This window comes from Simochromis diagramma, unplaced genomic scaffold (assembly GCF_900408965.1).
Source record: "Simochromis diagramma unplaced genomic scaffold, fSimDia1.1 OVJJ01000229.1, whole genome shotgun sequence".
Classification (NCBI taxonomy): Eukaryota; Metazoa; Chordata; class Actinopteri; order Cichliformes; family Cichlidae; genus Simochromis; species Simochromis diagramma.
The window spans coordinates 380,386-399,892 of record NW_024386869.1 but is presented as its reverse complement, the minus strand read 5'-3'; the positions used below and the strand labels follow the sequence as shown (position 1 = coordinate 399,892).

The following is a 19,507-nucleotide window of genomic DNA, read 5'->3' as shown; positions in this document are numbered from 1 at the left end:
TGAAGAGGTCTTTTGGGGGCGTTTTTACTTTGCATGTTAAACGTTGGGTGAGTGTGGGAATAAACCCACAGTTGAGTTAAATGAATCAAAAGAGTAATTTAAGCTTTGCACATGTCTGTGGCTCTTAGAACCACTGGTCTAGAGTCGTATCTGCGGACAGGGGTGAAGAAAGAGAGGGAGATATTATATGATTTTATAATGTATAACCCTCTGTAAGAGGAATAAATGAATCAGTATGGTGTTTTCCTTCATTTACATGCTGTTTGATTGGCTGCAGTGTCCTGAGAGAGAACCTGGCAAATTGGGTGTTAAAGGTTGCTGACCCCTGGCCTAGTGTATTAAATTTGATACATGTTTTTCGTGACTTTAAATTACAATACATTTTGAAGCAAATGTTATTGTAAATGCTAGATTTAGCAAATATGATACAAATTAAAAGTACATTAACTAAAATTAAATTTAGAGAGTGCCAAGACGAGTAAGCCTGATGAAACGAAACTTTACACTAAAAAAAAGAATAAAATGTATTAATAGCAGAAGGAAGCACATTGGTGGGTTTCATCAGTCTCTAGTCACATGTATTCAACAAAAATACAAAAGACTTATTCATCAAGATACTGATCAAACGGCAAGTTTATTGCAAAGGTTTGCTTTACATTGCAACGACAAAAGACCACTTTATCTTGAAAAAGGACATTTATGAGGCACTGAAATATGGATTTCACACGACCAGGGGTTCGCTATCTGGCGTGGGCAATGACTCAGAGGAGTTATTAAAAGTGAGAAGCATTTACTATAAGCTTTAAAATGTGTACTTTTAGAATGTGAATAAAGGGTTGTTTTTTAAGATATTAAATGCATCACCACAGGTGAGTAATCAAGAGGGTTTTCCATTTTCATTTAAATGCAATCATGAAAATTCTCATAAGTGAGCAAAGGTAAACAGGTAAGAAAGCAAATTATTAACTGCTCTTTTTAACTTTCTCTATTTCCGAGCTAACGTTAGCTAGTCTTGCTCACTGATGACAATGGCCCTCACGAGTGCAAGTTCATAAACACTTATCCAAGTCCTTAACGTGGAAATAATCTCAAAAGCTCTTAGGTGAAACTGTGAGAGTGAGCTACGGTCCGATTTTTCTAAGCACATTACCAATAAACAGCATTTACTACAATGAAAAAGCTGCCCAACACACATTTATTTAGTAAATGAACTATATAAATTTAATTATGCAAACAGGAATGACCCTTCAGACATAATTAATATTTCAAACATGCAACAGAATTTTCTTTATGAAACCACATGTCCAATAAAAAAATTATTTTCCATCATTTTAAGCACCTTTTGTTGTTTTTATTACTTAATTAATACAAAGTCATCAGCAGTAATCGTGATAAGAGAGCAGTTTGACTTTGCCAAGAAAAGCTTTGTTTCTGACGCATGTACAAACTGTTAATGTTTACAGGTCATCACTGTTACTGAAACAAATTCCATTTTAAACATAAGAGTGGGACCCTGTCCCTACGGTTCCTTACACATTCTCATAGACTGGCTTTATCTGATAAGTATGGTGAGCCTGAGAGGTCAAACACAATGCAACTTAAGAAAGCACCCGCAAACAGAAAAATACTCCGGAAGCACACAAAACACAATAGAAGTAAAAAAAAAACTAATAACCAAAAAAACAAACAAAAAAAAAAACCCCAAATCAACAGGCAACACAAAATAGGAGTGTTTTTTGGGGAGACATTAAGGTGACAAAACAGCTGTGGGAGTGCCAGACACCAAAGTATGCAAAGAACTGCACAAAGAGATGCAAGAAGCAAAGGGTTCATCAGTGTTGTGAGGGAGGAAATTATGCTTGTAATGTGCTTTTTAATCATATTCATATAATACTGTAGATAAATATTCACCATTAGCTATTTACTGCTAGCCGGTCCCTTCCACAGCTGTTCCATCACATTATCATCTCCTCAAAAACACTTCAGTTGAATAAAACACACTGCAACTCAACCGAAGTTGCAGTGTGTTTGACCTCTCAGGGCCACTGTAGATTAGCATCTGTGGGCAGGCAGACTATGAGGACTGCCTCGTTTGTAGAGCCTTAAATGGCCATTAAAGGAACTACAGTCTTTGGCACTTGGTCACTTGATTCATTTTAGTTCTGGAGTTTAATGCACCTTACATCTCATCAAGCTTTATATTCACTGGCACTGGCACCTGTATTTATATACATTTGTGCTGAATAAAAGCAGAATCTATGCCTTTATGCAAATATAAACCAATGGTAATATCTTTGTTTCTACGTTGTGATTACATGTGGAATCGACTGGTCATTCTTAAATAACTCAAATTTGTAACCGTGTTCCTGTTCAGTAAGCATTAATGTTCTGAATTAACCTCCAAACAAATGGAGTGACTGTGGTTATGTGTCAGACTGGAACTGGGCATTTAAATGACCCTGTTCTGCTCGTCCATGGAGGTTTTGCTTCATAAGTCTATTCATTCATAAACACACACGTGACACGTTGACACCTACTGCTACATTAAATTAACCATTTACCAACTTCAGCTTCATATAAATTACAACAACAGACACTCAAATTATTTTCAAAAACAAAAGAGTACATTAAATGTAAACAGTGTAATGTGTACACAACAACAATTTAGACTGGACTGGGTAACACTTTATAGTAAATAGTAGGGAAATTTACTTTAATGTTTATGATAATGTTTACTTATTAAAAACTGATTTGAAACCCAATCTGTGAACATTATCCAACTGAGGGCTGTCGAGGTGCCATGTGCTGAATCTAGTAATAGTTTTTATTCACATGTACTCCTAAACTCAGTTTACAGGCCAAACCAAAGACTATTAAATGCAAGTGAAACACTCAAACCTCCAAGCCCTACCACCAGCATTTACTTACTCCTTTCCATGACAACATAAAAAAAAAAAAAAAAAAAAAAAAAAGGGTTTTCTTTCAGTAACCACAATCTTTCTTTAATATGAAAATCCTGAATCCAAGAAAACAACTTTTAAGTTGGTTTTACAGGTGATTGATGGAAACAGTATCACCGCTCCAAGTAAACAAATATATAATATAAAGTAGTTTGTGTGTGGCAAAGTTTAACTAGAAAAAAAAAATTAGGATATTTTGAATGTGCCAGTGCAATGTGTGTTATATAGCTGGACCACATACTAATTTTTCATGATCCTGGAGATATTTATATGGATATGGCTGCAGGAAAGGGATCCTATTCTTCAGATTTTCAGTGGAAATTTGGAAACCGTTTATAATGGGCCTCACTAGAAGAGAACCTGGAGGACACAATAAGCTCTGAGGTGATTTTTATCACATCCTCTCACAACAAGAGTAACATTAGGTGAAAGCATGATAGAAATCCCAACATTTAAGTGTGCACTTTGTGACTATAGAGGCATGAAACAACCAGAAGACCATGTCATAAATCCAGGCTGAGAATTCAGAGTGATCCGACTGTGGCTGCACAGTCAAGGGAAAACTAGTTTTCATCAAACCTGAACTGTGACTTTGATAAACATGATTCAGTTATTACAAGTCTAACACCTGATGAGACCTGTTTAAACTTGGAATGGCATTCACATGATCAAATATGCCAGAGAGCTAGTGCATAAGACCAAATTTATTTTCACTTTCATTAACATGGCAGGATAAATTACAACACCTTATGAATTCTATGAAAACTGTGCAACAAATTGCTGCCGAGAGTCACACCGGACCTTTGCGTTTTATCAATGCTGTAGGAGACGTATTCTTTCATTTCTACCACAGTTCAGCATAACAAACAGAATCAACATTGCACATAGCACACAGCGTACTTCAGTAATTTGCATTGGCACAGTCAAATACTGTCATGTTACAATTAATCAATGTGTCCAAATGTTACCCAGAGCTGTCCTTATTATAAGCAATGTGCAAAGAGCTGCAACAATCCAATACAGATAAAGTCTAATGAGAAAGAGAAATGTTTTATTAAAAAAAAAAAAAAAAGAAGAAACAAAAAAAGGGGGAGTGTGCAAATTAAACACGAAAATCTGTAAGACAGAACAAAGTAAAGCATCTTTCAGGTAAACAGAAATGGCATGAATGACAGCAACACTTCCAGACCAAACTAGATTGATCTGTCAAAATACTGGCTCTGTGCTCCAATCACTCTGTTTGGGTTGGCAGCAGTTTTGGGGTCGTGTTGAGACTCTGACGCTTTCCGTTTACTCTGCAGTAAACCATGCGAGAGTTTAGTCCGAGAACACGAAGTGAAAAACTTTGAAAGCAGCTGCATTCGGTTCCTTGTAGCGCCTACTGTGACAGTTTGCTATCACACGTGTCCTGAGTGTAACTCGACTCCAGCCGTACTTACGGCGGTGTTCCTCGGGGCTTTACTCCAGGCCCAGGGAGAAATTAATGCCGTGAACGATACCAATGATGATGGGTTGCCAAGCAACCAAATATCTGAGCCAGTCGAGAAGCTGCCCGTAAAGGACATGCGTCTTCTCCCAGCTGGAAATTGAGGAATTATGGACAAAAATCATGTTTTCTAGACAAATGTCAGGGGTGCACTGTACTGATAAAGAACAGTGAAATCAAATAAGTAAAAGCACATTATGTTGAATGTTACAAGGGCAATGTTAATACTTTATGCTTCTTTAGTTATTTTGATATGACTTAGAAATCACTTTCTATGAAGATCTTAAGAAGTTTCTACTTTTTTGTTCATTAATTCAATGTTATCTTTTCTTTAAAAAAAAAAAAAAAACATCATATAACAAAACCCCCCAGCAATACTTCAATTGTCAGCCCGTAATGGACAGCAAAAGGAAGCAAAAGGATACGGGTTGTTCATCATCCTCTTCAAGTCAACCTTCTCATTGCAGTAAGGACACGTCTGCTTTTTACCCACAATGCACCAGCCACGGATGCAGAACTCGTGGAACCTATTGGTTGAGGATCGAGTTAAGGCCGAAAGAGCAACCTGTTTACTGAAATAAATCATCATCATATAAACTCCATCTGTGTAACTAAAGCCATTTTGACTTACAGGCGGCTCCCTGACATAGGTGGCTGTAGCTGCTACTTTTCTGCTAAGCTTGGCTAACTAAAGTCACTGAACCAGACCTCGAGCGTGTTTTTCCACTTTTGGAGCATTTGAATGTATATCAAATAATATCACTTGCTGTGCAGTTAAGAGGCCATCCAATAAATTTGTCCTTGAAGCTAGCAAGCATGAAAGTTAGCGTAACACTCCACCTCTAATATTCTTCAGTTCAAAAAGATGATGGAGACGATGATGGAGGACTCAATCCTACCTTTGCCCCATGTGACCTAACAATTCACATGTGAATGGGGCAAGTTAGGGTCTCTCAGGAACACCTCCACGGATGGTTAAATAACTGGGACTCCCCGTCAGCTGTTGGAGTTGAAGAAGCCCTTCAGATTAGAGGTTAAATGTCTTCAAGAACCTTAAAAGAAGTCGAGCTGCCCTCGATTTAAGCACTTAAGATTACCTGGACCTGGGGATCTATGCAGATATATGTCAAGATCTTTTGAAATTATAAAAAGCCTTTGGACCTGTAGGAAACAACAGGACTTTAGGATACAAGTGTCCACAGGAGAGCTGGTAGGTGTCTTCTATAAATCCTTCCTCCTCCACGTTCACCAGGATCCTCTGACCACAGACCGCACAGATATCATTGGTTAGGCTCCTGCTGGGCATGCCACCCTTGTTGTAGTACTGAAAACGCACAGGTGCAACATCAGCAGGCATACACATAAATGTTGTTATTGTTTTGTGTTTTACTTTTATTGATTTATATACACAAACAACAGTCAAGTTTCTGTAGCCATTTTCTTTCAAAACTGTTTTTGATTGTGTTTGTGTTAAACTTCAAAAATGATGACAGACTCTAAGACTATGTGTAGTGTTTGCAAGCACTTAAGCTTAAATTTAATTGTAGTTCAAAACACTGTTAGCTTTATTTATTCACAAACTACCTGAAGGCTGCTATGTTAAACTGGGAGGGCAAAAAACGTGTTTTACCCCGATTGTAGAAGCCATGCAGTCCGAGCAGATTTCAGCAAAGTCTCTGCCCATGACGCCGTAGTAAAGTCCATAAAACAGCATAATCACACCAACATCCATCGAGTCCTCTGCTTTGATCCTGTACAAAGAGAAAAAGGAATAACTCAGTTATTTAGCTGTACTCATGTCAGTACAGCTAATTTAACTGTACTCAATGGAACTGAGAGACATTTAAATGGAGCTTTGTAACTACCACTTAGTATCCAAAAAGCCACTAAAGAGGCGTTACACTGTATCTGATGGTAGTCTGTCCTGGACATGTAAAAGGTGAAAGATCAACTGTTTGACAGCTCACTCAGCCAAAATCATATTTAAGATGTTAAGACCACAGTTTAATCAAATTAACCATATCTTCAACTCTTGACCCCTCAGTCACCTGATTTATTAAACTTTAATCTGTTTAAAACATGCAAACATTTACCTTCACAGCATGAATATTTTCTAAGCCAGTTAACCTAGACAAGAGGTGGATTAGCATTTTGTTGCTTTTAATTATGTTTCCTGTATCCTTTGGCCTGCTGGATATCTTAAGCAAGGGGATACCCACATCTGGACTGAAAGTATGTTTGAGGTCTGTTAAAAACCACAAGCACATCAACTGCAAAATCTAGTTTGTATCATGGATGCTCTCTTCATGATTTGTTTACCTGCCTGTTCAACTTGTGATAAATGTATGGGGACATGAAGGGACATTTATATCCACTGTATCGTCCTCATATACTGGTTCAGAACTGATTTTTCATAGAGTGACTCTGAACTAAAACGTTTCAATACTTCCATTGAAACTGGTTTATTTGTGTTTTGTCTCACTATCTTAAACTCTTCCATGCAGTTGAAATCTCAAATAAAACATAACTCAGGGAAACTCAACCGGAAGTCAACACTGTAGCACCCTCTACAGTTCACTGCTACACTTGAGTGGCACTGGTAGCTTTCTGCATGTTTAGCCCATTCTGGAAATGAAACTCAGTGCAAGTGAAACTTAATGAAGTGAAACTTAATGAAGTGAAACTCAGTGGAAGTGAAACTTAATGAAGTGAAACTTAATGAAGTGAAACTCAGTGAAAACAGAAAGCTCAAAAATAAAATGTATTTACAAAGTACACAACTCCAATAACTTGAGTTTCTGACAGTGTGTGAAGCAGACTGTGTGTCGTTGCTCTAACTGCTCTACATTTGGATTTCTGAAAGCTTTTTGTTTTAATACTTTCAGTGTTTAACAGCCACTATTGTATGAACAGTGGCTCCATTGTGCATAAAGGTTTTGTCAGGAAGGGCATTCAATTCAATTTTATTTATATAGCCCCAAATTACACACAACAGTTGCCTCAAGGCACTTAATATAGTAAAGTAAAGATCCTACAAGAATACAAAAACCAGAAAAAAGCCAGCAATCATATGACCCCTTATTGGCAAGCATTGGAGACAGTGGGAATGAAAAACTCCATAATACAGGGAGTGCAGAATTATTAGGCAAATGAGTATTTTGTCCACATCATCCTCTTCATGCATGTTGTCTTACTCCAAGCTGTATAGGCTCGAAAGCCTACTACCAATTAAGCATATTAGGTGATGTGCATCTCTGTAATGAGAAGGGGTGTGGTCTAATGACATCAACACCCTATATCAGGTGTGCATAATTATTAGGCAACGTCCTTTCCTTTGGCAAAATGGGTCAAAAGAAGGACTTGACAGGCTCAGAAAAGTCAAAAATAGTGAGATATCTTGCAGAGGGATGCAGCAGTCTCAAAATTGCAAAGCTTCTGAAGCGTGATCATCGAACAATCAAGCATTTCATTCAAAATAGTCAACAGGGTCGCAAGAAGCGTGTGGAAAAACCAAGGCGCCAAATAACTGCCCATGAACTGAGAAAAGTCAAGCGTGCAGCTGCCAAGATGCCACTTGCCACCAGTTTGGCCATATTTCAGAGCTGCAACATCACTGGAGTGCCCAAAAGCACAAGGTGTGCAATACTCAGAGACATGGCCAAGGTAAGAAAGGCTGAAAGACGACCACCACTGAACAAGACACACGAGCTGAAACGTCGAGACTGGGCCAAGAAATATCTCAAGACTGTTTTTTCTAAGGTTTTATGGACTGATGAAATGAGAGTGAGTCTTGATGGGCCAGATGGATGGGCCCGTGGCTGGATTGGTAAAGGGCAGAGAGCTCCAGTCCGACTCAGACGCCAGCAAGGTGGAGGTGGAGTACTGGTTTGGGCTGGTACCATCAAAGATGAGCTTGTGGGGCCTTTTCGGGCTGAGGATGGAGTCAAGCTCAACTCCCAGTCCTACTGCCAGTTTCTGGAAGACACCTTCTTCAAGCAGTGGTACAGGAAGAAGTCTGCATCCTTCAAGAAAAACATGATTTTCATGCAGGACAATGCTCCATCACACGCGTCCAAGTACTCCACAGCGTGGCTGGCAAGAAAGGGTATAAAAGAAGAAAAACTAATGACATGGCCACCTTGTTCACCTGATCTGAACCCCATTGAGAACCTGTGGTCCATCATCAAATGTGAGATTTACAAGGAGGGAAACCAGTACACCTCTCTGAACAGTGTCTGGGAGGCTGTGGTTGCTGCTGCACGCAATGTTGATGGTGAACAGATCAAAACACTGACAGAATCCATGGATGGCAGGCTTTTGAGTGTCCTTGCAAAGAAAGGTGGCTATATTGGTCGCTGATTTGTTTTTGAATGTCAGAAATGTATATTTGTGAATGTGGAGATGTTATATTGGTTTCACTGGTAAAAATAAATAATTGAAATGGGTATATATTTGTTTTTTGTTAAGTTGCCTAATAATTATGCACAGTAATAGTCACCTGCACACACAGATATCCCCCTAAAATAGCTAAAACTAAAAACAAACTAAAAACTACTTCCAAAAACATTCAGCTTTGATATTATTGAGTTTTTTGGGTTCATTGAGAACATGGTTGTTGTTCAATAATAAAATTATTCCTCAAAAATACAACTTGCCTAATAATTCTGCACTCCCTATATAAGGTGAAAAAAATCTGCCAGAACTACGCAGATCTACTTACTGTGGTAACTGCTTGTGAATAAAAGAACAGCCCAAATTAGCTTTGAATGAACTCTGTGTGATTATACAAGTTCATTAAGAGCTGAGCTGTCAGCACTGACTCACCTGAAGAAGACGTTGAAGCCGAACATGGTGAACATGATGGCCATGTAGCCCAGAACCCCGACTGCATAACTCAGCTTGTAGATGAGCAGAAACCACTTGTAGACCATCCTGGAAATTCAAAGAGACAAAGACAATAGTTGTCTTGTTAGTTATCATTCACCATGACACACTGTATGTGTCACTGGACACATCTGCTTTGAATAAAAAGGGTTTTAAAATTAGGAGCTAAAGTTCTAATTGGTTTTGCTTTGTTAAATTTTATGTATGTATATCTTTTTATTTGCCTTTGTTTTGCAGTTTTCTGTTGGTTTTATGTTTTTCATCTTATTATAAAGTATAAAGCCAAAAAGGGCTCACAAGTGTATAAACCGAAAACACTTAATTTTAAAGCTTAAATTCTACATTATTTATAAACATAATGACCCAGATGTCTACAACTGTAATGGGTCTCTATTTCTAAACTGTATATTAATTAGCCAAAGGATAAAATACGGTGTAATTGTATGCAAGTTGCCATACCTCAGATAATCCGTTGTGAAATCTTTGGTCTTTTCTTTGTTGCAGTAAAATAAACTCTTTAGTTTGTCTCCACTGTTCCCCTTACCTCGGCGTCCTGCAGGACAGCGGCTTGCGGGTGGCTCTGAAGATGACGTAGCTAGTGATGACGGAGAACATCCCCCACATGGACAGAAAACGCCACCAGTACAGTTTGATGGTGAAGTAAAGAGGAACCACCCACATCTGGACCAGAGTCACCAGCTGTTGAGGACAGAGACGTAGTCCATATTCAGTATCAGACTAAGCCTGCTGCATACAGTGGTGCGAATGGAAAATAGCACATTTCTTCTCTCCCAGAGGACCAAGTCCTTTATACAACATCCTCCATTTACCCAGTCACACAAACTAAACTTTAGCTGCTTTTTCACTAACATTCACACACATTAACAGCAATTTGGAGTCTCCATCTTTCCCAAGGATAATTGCCTGAAGCAGAGTAAATACAACATGAATTATTTAAATTATTTCCAAAAGTTATCCAAACCTACCTGGCCATATGTGAAAAACTAATTGCCCCTTATTCACATAACTGGTTGTGCGACCCTTATGGGGGAAAAAAAACTGCAAACAACTAACTGCCAATGAGCACCATGGAGGAATTTTGGCCCACTCTTCTTTGCAGAATTGTTTTAAATCAGCCTTGATGGTGGAGTTTTGAGCATGACCTGTTTAAGGTGAGGCCAAAGCATCATGACTGGATCATGTCCAGACTTTCACTGAGCCCAAAACCCCAAAACCTTCAATTTGGTGTTTTTGAATCAGTCACTCGTGGATTTGTTCTGCTGCATAATTGAACTAAGCTTAACTGGACATTATCCTTCAGGATTTTCACCTGCAGATGGGGAAACAGCATTGTTGTACATCACTGCTAGCAGGAGTGAGTATATGCTAACAGCTGCAGTTAAGCTTACATGTGCAGAATGACACTGACACTGACACAATAAATGCTTGTAAACAAGTGTAAGGTGACTTGTTTCCTCTGGAGGATTTCCTTTGTGAGAAAATAACATTAGTAATGTAGTTAAGGCTATAAAACAGGCAAAAAGATTAAGTTTTCTCAGGAGCCTGAGAAAACTTAATCCTCAATATTAAAATATAAAAAAAATAGTTTTATTACTTTGTACTTACATGAATAACAATGGCACCAGGCAAATAAAGACAAACATCCTGTGCATAAAACCTTGCAGCTTCTAACCACAGCTGATGCCAACTTTATAATAGGTTTCACACAGGAAAAGGTACAGCAGAAACGTTCAGGACGTGGCCAAATTTATTCTCAAACCGCCTCCTCTAGCTTCTTTCCATCATCAGAGGACAAGAAACTTTTGATCGTTTCTACAACTGAAAATCTGACATTTGGCTTTACAGAAACCTCGCCATGTGGCTTGTGCTTACCATACTCAACTTTACAACTTCTACTGCATGCTTAAACTTTTGTTAGTATGGTCATGATGCACATGGTTAAAGCTGTTAACACTCCTCACTTTAACTGCTCAAATGATTACGCAGAAATCAATTTGAGAATTTTAGTGCGCAGGAAGAAGAGGAAGATGGTGGTGAATGACTGACTTTTCTTCTTGTTAAAGCCTGTGTCACTGCACCTGAGCCTAAAAGGTAGTCCGAATCTATTTTTCTGGTGTGCTGTAGGTTATTGTTATGTACTATATTTGTTACTCATTTGTGAAGCACAGTACATGTTTCGTACTTGTAATTACCGCTACTTGTACATATACCTAAAAAGTTATGCAAATATGTACCCATAACTTGTTTTATAAAATATTAATAAAAGGGGTTTTGTTCTACAAGATGTAAAGAGGGGAAGAGGAGGGGAGGAAGAAGATCCTCTCACATCCACACAGAGTGCACTAGGAGGTCTGCAGAGAGAGGGAAGGCGTGACACACCCACCAGGTCCTGATCTCCACTGGCCCAGGCAGCAGAGCCACACCTCAGCTCTGAGTCCTGGAAGTCAGAGAAGGATGCTGACATTGCCCCAGAAATTAGCAGAACACCAGGAGTCCAGATAGAGACACTTTGCCCCCATAGTCCAACAGACTTTTTCTTATCGTTTTTTGCTACTCACACAGTCAATACAAATGTGTGCAAACACGAACAAAAATGCTGCAAATAAATAAATAAAAAATAAATAAACAAAAATCATCATTTAGGAAAAAAATACAAATGCACTGAGACAGAACATCTCTATCAGTTTTTTGGTCTCCTGATTTACATGTCACTTGTGTCACTTCCAATCTCAGAGATTACTGGAGACAGAATCATATCTTGTCTGTGCCCCTTCCATCCATAGTGATGATGAGAGACAGGTTCTTCACCATATTTTGGAACATCCACCTCAGTGATCCTGAGGTGGATTTTAAAAAAATGACACAAAGAAAGGAACACCAGGCCATGACAAGCATTTTAGAGTCAGGCCTCTAAATGATGAGATCCTCAGTGCCTGCCAGGCTCATTACTAAAAAGGAGGGAGTTGTCAGTAGATGAAAGGATGAAAGGTGTCAACCAAAGCAAAAACTGGGATGACACAATATATGAAAGACAAATCGACTAAATGGGGGATGAAAATGTTTATATTGGCTGAATCAAGAAGTGGCTACACCATCACAGAAAATGTCAGAGGATCTGAGATGGATCAGAGGGCCCACTTGTTTTTGTGAAGTGGATGGACACACGGGAGGTGTCCGTGTGCTCCACCATCCATCCCTGCATTTTCAGGGGAGATGGTGAAGAGAAAGGTGAAGGATGGACACTTAGCTATCAGAGAAATCCCCTGCCCCACGCCAATCATGGCATATAATAAAAATATGGGCGGGGTTGGCCTGTCTGACCAGCTCACTCAGTATTATTTCACTCACAGAAAAATTGCCTGCTGGTACAGGACCATGTTGCTGCATTTTGTGGACATTGCGACAACAAATGCATTCACCTTGCATCATGAGATATGCAGTGCCAACCAGGTTCAGTCCATAGCGCACAAAGATTCTATAGTGTGCGTCAGCTTTGTGGGATGGACAAGACAGGTGTTCCCCACAGCAGCAGAGCTGAACACATTCCTGTTCAAACTGTCACCGACACAGACGCTGCCCAAAAAGCCACTAAAGGCAGACTCATATATAAGCGCTGTCTCCAGGAAGACAACAGGTGGAGTGACACACCCTGAAAGTGTCAAGCCTGTGGTGTGCCCCTGTGCCTTGTGGTGAAGAGTTGTTTGAAAAATTCTACATAGGTTTTTAAAATTTACTATTTATATTAAACATGATTTGTTAAACATGTTTGTGGTTTTTACCATAAAAAAAGAGACAAATCAGTGCCTTTAGCCTCCCAGCTGGCAGCACTCACATTGTAGGAGCGGTGGTGCCTCTGCTTCCACTGCACCAGGACTATCTGAGCCACCACCAGCGTGGCGATGAGGATCAGCACCATCTCTGCGTGCATGGCCTCGTGTCCTCTGTGCTTCATGTGCAGGCGCTCGTGTTGCACCCTGTATAGATGAAGAAGAGGAGGAGGAGGATTAAGAAAGGAGTGAAGCATGTGCCGGAGAGTCAGGACTAAACATGAATTTGTGGCAAAAGCTGCATTTATTTTCATATTTGTTAAAAAAAAAAAAAAAAACTAAAAAAACTAAAAAGCAGATGTTTTTGGATATAACGTGTAAAGAAAATACAGAAGAGGGTGTACTCACTTCCAGTTTTCTCTGTGTGTCATTTTCAGCAGGTCGTCCTGGAATGAGGGACAGAAATAGCAGCTGGGAGCTTTGTGGGTCTCACTGCACACTAATGTAGGTTAACACAACTTCCTAAACTGAGAGACAAGCTATTTGATGAACTGCGTTTCCTGCCTCTACCATAACGACATAAGACCTAATGTTTCTGTAATAAGAACGGCGTTTCCTTAAACATGCCTCTGTTGTGCCACGTCGAAGCCACAGTATTCACAGCTCACCTGAACTATGGAGCTAATTAGCCTCAGTTAGCCGCTGTTTTCTTCACTTGCCACGGACAGTAACGGTCGTTAAAGTTTATAAACAGCTAGACTGAAGAGTTTAGTTCACTCACCTGGGGATGTACACCCGCCATCGTCTTGCTTTCTGTGCACTTCTGGTGCAAGCTATCCGGCAACCAGCAGCTAGCTTAGCCCGGTCCCTACTGACCGAGTAAGGAAGCCCAAGGGTGCCAAAATTAAACGCGATTCAGAGCGACCCCTCCTTGTCAGCTATGAACAAACCTATTATAGTTTCATTTTAAAATCAGATATTATTTAACACTTTTCCAATTCAGTTTAGCTTGAGTTAGTTTCCAGAGTGGGTGAAGTTACTAAATTGTGAGAATTATTTTTCTGTCAATTACTTGCCTGCATGTATCAGGACATATTTTGTTAAATTGAATGTTTGTTTTTCCCAAGGTAACATCTCTTTGAGTAAGACAAGGCTCGACACAGTTGGTTTATGCTTGAAGTACCCAGAGTTGTGTTCAATTTTGTATCCATAACAAATCCTTCACTGGGGTGGCATAAGGAGGACCCACAGGAAAAATAAAGTAAAGCAAAACTGTCATTAAAAAACAAACCACAAGCTTTTAATAATAGTAATTAATAATAACCCATTAGCATTATATAAAAACATGGTACTGCAGAACAGTGTAAAAGTCAGTTGCTTAGAAATATGTAACGGTTTTACCAAGTAGAAAATCAGGTACACCCATTTACCTACTTGTTAATACAAAGAAGTTCTCAGCCAACACCAACTCAACACTTCATGTATAGCCTGATTTATTCCTAAAATAGTCCTCGACACACTGGGTTTTCACAGTATAGTGAATTAATATAGTTGTTCAATGTCTGAAAACATTTTACAAATGTTATTCTGTAGTGTTAAAATTTACATGATGCAATTTATGTTCTCTGGGATTCTTCTTCACGTCACTGAGTTAGATGTTGAATAGTTTTCATCAGTTACAATCTATCAAATATTTAAGCATTTGCCCAAGCAATGCAGCCCAACGAGAAGCAACAGTGTACAGTGTAAAACCCCTTATTGGTTAAATTGTTTGAATGACAATTTCAGCAAGAGAAGACAGATTAAAAACCAAAACAAAATCTTTCCGCACCTATTGGATCTTTATTACGTTAAAAATTATGTTCAAGTAAAAATACAAAAAAAAACTAACTAACTTTGCCAGCATGCATGGAAAACAAAAACCAGTTATTTCAAAACTAAGAACATCTCATTTACAGTCACAAAACTGCCAGCTTGTTTTCTGTTTAAGATTCATTTTATTTTTAAGATTGAAGTTTGAAAGATGGCTGTCATCCAACCTACAGGGAAAAAACAAAACAAAACCACACTACACAGCTGACTTATGTTTGATTGCAGGTCCATCAACGTTGACGTCCAGCCTGAAAGTGAGATAATTGAGATAAAGTTAGATCTGGAAGAGAAGAGTTCACAAGCAAAGCTGCAATCTAATGTTCGCTCAGACATCCAAGGAAGATTTGAACCATCTTTGGTGTTTAAACCTCTGGTGGAAACTACGAATGGCAGGAAAAATCATCATCACAGCGATAAACTCTTCAAAGACGTAAGACTTCAACAAGTAACCGTACATACCAGCTTTAACAGCCTGGAGAATCCACAGATTAGCCTTGTATCCGTGGCAATTATCTCCCTGAAAGGGAGAATACAATTTAGTTCTTAGAACAAAGACATTCAAAAGTAGAACTACAATCCTCTAATGTTCGCTCAGACATCCAAGGAAGATTTGAACCATCTTCGGTGTTTAAACCTCTGGTGGAAACTACGAATGGCAGGAAAAATCATCATCACAGCGAACATTCCCCTTCCACGTTTTAATAAAGACTGTAGCTTCATGGGCATTTAAGGGAAAAAAAAAAAAAAAAAGGACCCAATATCTGTTTTTGTAACTACAGTGTCATACATCTCCATCATAGCCAAGAACAGCTTGTAATACGTACCAACTTTAGGAACTCTGACCACCAACACTGGTGCTGGAGAGTCTGCAGGTTGATCCTTTACAGAAACAGCCATTCAGCCTGAAAGTGAGATCGGGTTTAGGTCAGTACATAAGGCAGAAAGACACAAGATACAACAGGAATTAAATGTTCGCTCAGACATCCAAGGAAGATTTGAACCATCTTTAGTCTGTAGACCTCTGGTGGAAACTACGAATGGCAGGAAAAATCATCATCACAGCGAAACAATTTCAAAAGGTAAAGTCCAAAATATTAACAAATACATACCGGGAGCAGCTCTGGTGACACAACAGGTTTACAGCTGGTGGGCATAACTGAAGACGTTCATCCTGAAACAGAGATTGAGGCAGAGTCAGTTCTGAAAGAAGACGTGTTAATAACAAGAGTTGTCTGTGAAGGTTCTCAGTCATCAACAGTCATCAACAAGAGTTAAACTTCAAAGTGTTCGCTCAGACATCCAAGGAAGACTTGAACCATCTTTGGTGTTTAAACCTCTGGTGGAAACTACGAATGGCAGGAAAAGCGTCATCACAGCGAACTGTAAACTCCTCAGAGCAGCTGTACCGCGATCAAATGACCTTTAATAACTTACCCAGAATCAGGTGCAGTGATGCTGATCCACATCTGCTCCTCTCTGTCCAGAACTCCCTGAACCCAGCATGCTAACACAGCTGAACAGCTTCATGACTTCTACTGAAGGCCATTCTCTGCAACGACTGGCAGAAACACAAAATATGAATAGTTAGGAGCAAGAAGTGACAATCTGATTTAAAACAATATATATAAATAAAAATTCCCTTCAGTCGCTCAGACATCCAAGGAAGACTTGAACCATCTTTGGTGTTTAAACCTCTGGTGGAAACTACGAATGGCAGGAAAAATCATCATCATAGCGACTGACTGGGGGTTTACAGATTTAAGACACTTTTCCAGGGGAAAAAAAGATTTAGATTCTCTCGGTATTTCAGAGAAAATATAAAGTAATTAAAATTTGCGTTCTCAATTTGTATGTCTAGAAATTAAAGACGTACACTGTACAGTCTACCCTGGAAAAAGCAGTTCAAAGAAATCCTTAAAAGCTGAAAATCACTATGCCCCTGATGAGTGGGCTAGAGACCAGGCACAGATTTAACTGGTCTGCAAATATTTTCTTACACTGTACAAGTTTTAGTTAATGCATCAGTGGGTAAGTTAACTGATAAACTCACCTGCAGATTTTAGTTCTTGAGGAATTCACCCCATCTTGCATCCTGATGCAGCAGAGCACCTTCCGCACAGTGTTGTCCCTGTTAAGCTCATTCTCTGTGGCTGATGGGAACCTGTGGAGACAGTTGCTGCATTAGAAAGCCAGCATGTTAGCAGTAGCTGCTAATTAGGAACAGCTCGTAACGCTCAGACATCCAAGGAAGATTTGAACCATCTTTGGTGTTTAAACCTCTGGTGGAAACTACGAATGGCAGGAAAAATCATCATCACAGCGCAGGAAGACGCTTCATATGCATAACAAAAAGCACAAAGTAAAATTTACCTTGACTGTGCTGGAGACAAACTGTTGTGTGTGTCATCCTCGTCAAAAAGAACGCTGTTGAAGCGTCAACATCAAGCTGAAAGAAGAAAACACCATTCAGTTAATAGTTCAAGGCCACAGTGACCAGAGTAACTGGATCTCAAGAGAGTTAAATCAGCACAATTACTACACATTAGCTTTTACACTAGTCTGCCGTTTCATCCAAAGTCTACAGATCTGTGCATCTACAAAAGGGCCAAAATCTCGACACCTTTAGCCTTTGCGATCTTGTTTTACTTAATTTATAAATACAGATTAGGCATAAAATGTTTTCTATGATTTAGCAGTTCCTATGACAATTTAGTAGGTGTGTGCATACCATGCATTTTCTTTTAAAGTAAAGAGTTCTTATTTGATTTTATTCAAGTGGGTATTTTACTGACGCTGACAATTTGTAACTTTGCTATGAAAACTACATTTCATTCTTATTAGTCTTAAATAAGCAACTGATTTCAAATCTGATTGTGGCAGCCATTTTTTTTAATTATATCATGTAAATTAGTCAAAACCTTAAAAAAAAAATAAAAAAAAGCCTGCATCTAGTTAATGTTTAAACTGTTTCCTTTAATACAAGTTTGCTCTGAATCCATACTTTTGCACTTTTTGTAGTTAGGAGGATTTTTTAAAATCATTTTATTTTTCATGCATTTTTAGTAAGTAACCCATTCATTAATCGTATACCTAAAATAACTGAGCTTAATGCTGTTTCACCATATCTGATACCAAAGGTCTATTTCCCTGATTATAATTTGTGCAACACCCCCACCACGTGTTCAGCTGATGGAAATTTCTGGATACTCGTTGCTTATCGTTTTAAATAAAGGGCGCGTTAAAAAAAAAAAAAAGTAATAAAATAGTAAAAATTATAAAACAATTGAGCCATTATTGACATGCCTATTGATAAAACTTAAAATTATTACATCTTCGGTCACATTTTAGACCCTCTTCATGCCACCACATGGTTTTCATTTATATATCACTTGTATGTATGACTAACGCAGCGGTGTAACTCTAACTGAAGTGTAATTAACTCTGAATAAACTCTACAGACGTGATGTTACGAGAAAACCACGTGACAAGTTTACAACGACTCACACACAATCTGCCACCATCCGTGAAATAAACGCCTCATCGCTGGTAAATATCGGCACGTTGCATCTCAACACAAAGTAATTAACAAATACAACGTTACATTTATTAACTAATATAAAGATTAAACGCATATTTACCCAGACGCAGACCAACACTCTCCACCTCGACTGCAGGCTCAAATGACGGAACACAGAGCTCCTCACCCTTTTATCTACAGGCGGCGACTAAATGGTGTAATTCAGTTTTACCGCCGCCTGCTGGACCGGAGGCGGAACTGACACACTGTTAGTGCCTTCTTTTTAAAATGTTATGTATTCATTTCACGTAAATAAACAACTAATGCATTTCATATAAATAATAATTTCATATTATATTTCTATTTATGAATATAATACATGGCACATGGTTTCAAAAATATTTAACTCTGGTTAAATGGTGACATGGGGTGTTATCCTGCTGGAAACAGCCATCAGAAAATGGGTACACTGTAGTCATAAAGGGATGGACAGGGTCAGCAACAATACTCAGGTCAGCACAGGCCTGTGGTGTTTAAATGATGTTCAGGTTGTATTAACACCATACTTGCACCACCTGCAGCAGCCTGAACCATTGATATGAGACAAGATAGAATCATGCTTTCATATTCCGGCCCTACCGTCACAGCAGAGATCGAGACTCATCACACCAGAAAAGTTTTCTCTCTCACTTTTCTCATGTGAATTTAGCCTCAGTTTCCACCGAGTGTGGCCTTCTGCTGCTGTAGCCTTCCTATCAGATTGAAGCAGTCTGACCATTCTCCTCTGACCTGGATATTTTTCTCTTTTTCAAACCCTATTGATGAGTGTTGAGGAAAATCCCAGATCAGCCATTTCTGAACTACTCAGACCAGTCTGTCTGGCAACAACAACCATGCTCAAAGTCACTTTAATCACATTTTTTCCTCATTTTGATGTTTGGATTGAACTTCAGCAGGACATCTTGACTATGTCTTCGTAGCTAAATCATTGCGTTGCTGC

General features: G+C 39.0%; 1 protein-coding gene, 1 long non-coding RNA gene and 5 other non-coding genes across 8 annotated transcripts; all 7 read right to left on the bottom strand.

Annotated features, from left to right (window-relative positions):
- Positions 1 to 615: 615 nt before the first annotated feature.
- LOC120733316 (RING finger protein 175-like) lies at positions 616 to 18,706 on the bottom strand. 2 transcript variants are annotated; one of them, XM_040031410.1, is made up of 15 exons: positions 18,629 to 18,706; positions 17,361 to 17,436; positions 17,041 to 17,151; positions 16,425 to 16,548; positions 16,100 to 16,161; positions 15,815 to 15,892; positions 15,450 to 15,507; positions 13,900 to 15,238; positions 13,527 to 13,564; positions 13,184 to 13,325; positions 9,875 to 10,029; positions 9,271 to 9,378; positions 6,077 to 6,197; positions 5,637 to 5,770; positions 616 to 4,539 (listed from the first exon to the last, which is right to left on the bottom strand). In XM_040031410.1, exons 8-15 carry the CDS (start codon positions 13,918 to 13,920, stop codon positions 4,419 to 4,421), a joined length of 840 nt encoding a protein of 279 aa, XP_039887344.1. In that variant the 5' UTR covers positions 13,921 to 15,238; positions 15,450 to 15,507; positions 15,815 to 15,892; positions 16,100 to 16,161; positions 16,425 to 16,548; positions 17,041 to 17,151; positions 17,361 to 17,436; positions 18,629 to 18,706; the 3' UTR covers positions 616 to 4,418. The 2 variants fall into 2 exon arrangements, with proteins under 2 accessions (XP_039887344.1, XP_039887343.1); XM_040031409.1 differs by lacking the exons at positions 15,450 to 15,507; positions 15,815 to 15,892; positions 16,100 to 16,161; ... (2 more) ...; positions 17,361 to 17,436; positions 18,629 to 18,706 and adding an exon at positions 4,872 to 4,973 and having other exon boundaries at positions 3,647 to 4,539; positions 13,900 to 14,048.
- LOC120733317 lies at positions 10,585 to 13,124 on the bottom strand. The gene is made up of 2 exons (XR_005695790.1): positions 11,937 to 13,124; positions 10,585 to 11,169 (listed from the first exon to the last, which is right to left on the bottom strand). It is a non-coding gene; the product is annotated as an uncharacterized LOC120733317 (long non-coding RNA).
- LOC120733351 lies at positions 15,312 to 15,404 on the bottom strand. The gene has a single exon (XR_005695802.1). It is a non-coding gene; the product is annotated as a small nucleolar RNA SNORD14 (small nucleolar RNA).
- On the bottom strand, positions 15,578 to 15,670 carry LOC120733352. Its single transcript, XR_005695803.1, has one exon. It is a non-coding gene; the product is annotated as a small nucleolar RNA SNORD14 (small nucleolar RNA).
- LOC120733350 lies at positions 15,963 to 16,055 on the bottom strand. The gene has a single exon (XR_005695801.1). It is a non-coding gene; the product is annotated as a small nucleolar RNA SNORD14 (small nucleolar RNA).
- Positions 16,636 to 16,728, bottom strand: LOC120733353. Its single transcript, XR_005695804.1, has one exon. It is a non-coding gene; the product is annotated as a small nucleolar RNA SNORD14 (small nucleolar RNA).
- Positions 17,221 to 17,313, bottom strand: LOC120733354. The gene has a single exon (XR_005695805.1). It is a non-coding gene; the product is annotated as a small nucleolar RNA SNORD14 (small nucleolar RNA).
- Positions 18,707 to 19,507: the final 801 nt, after the last annotated feature.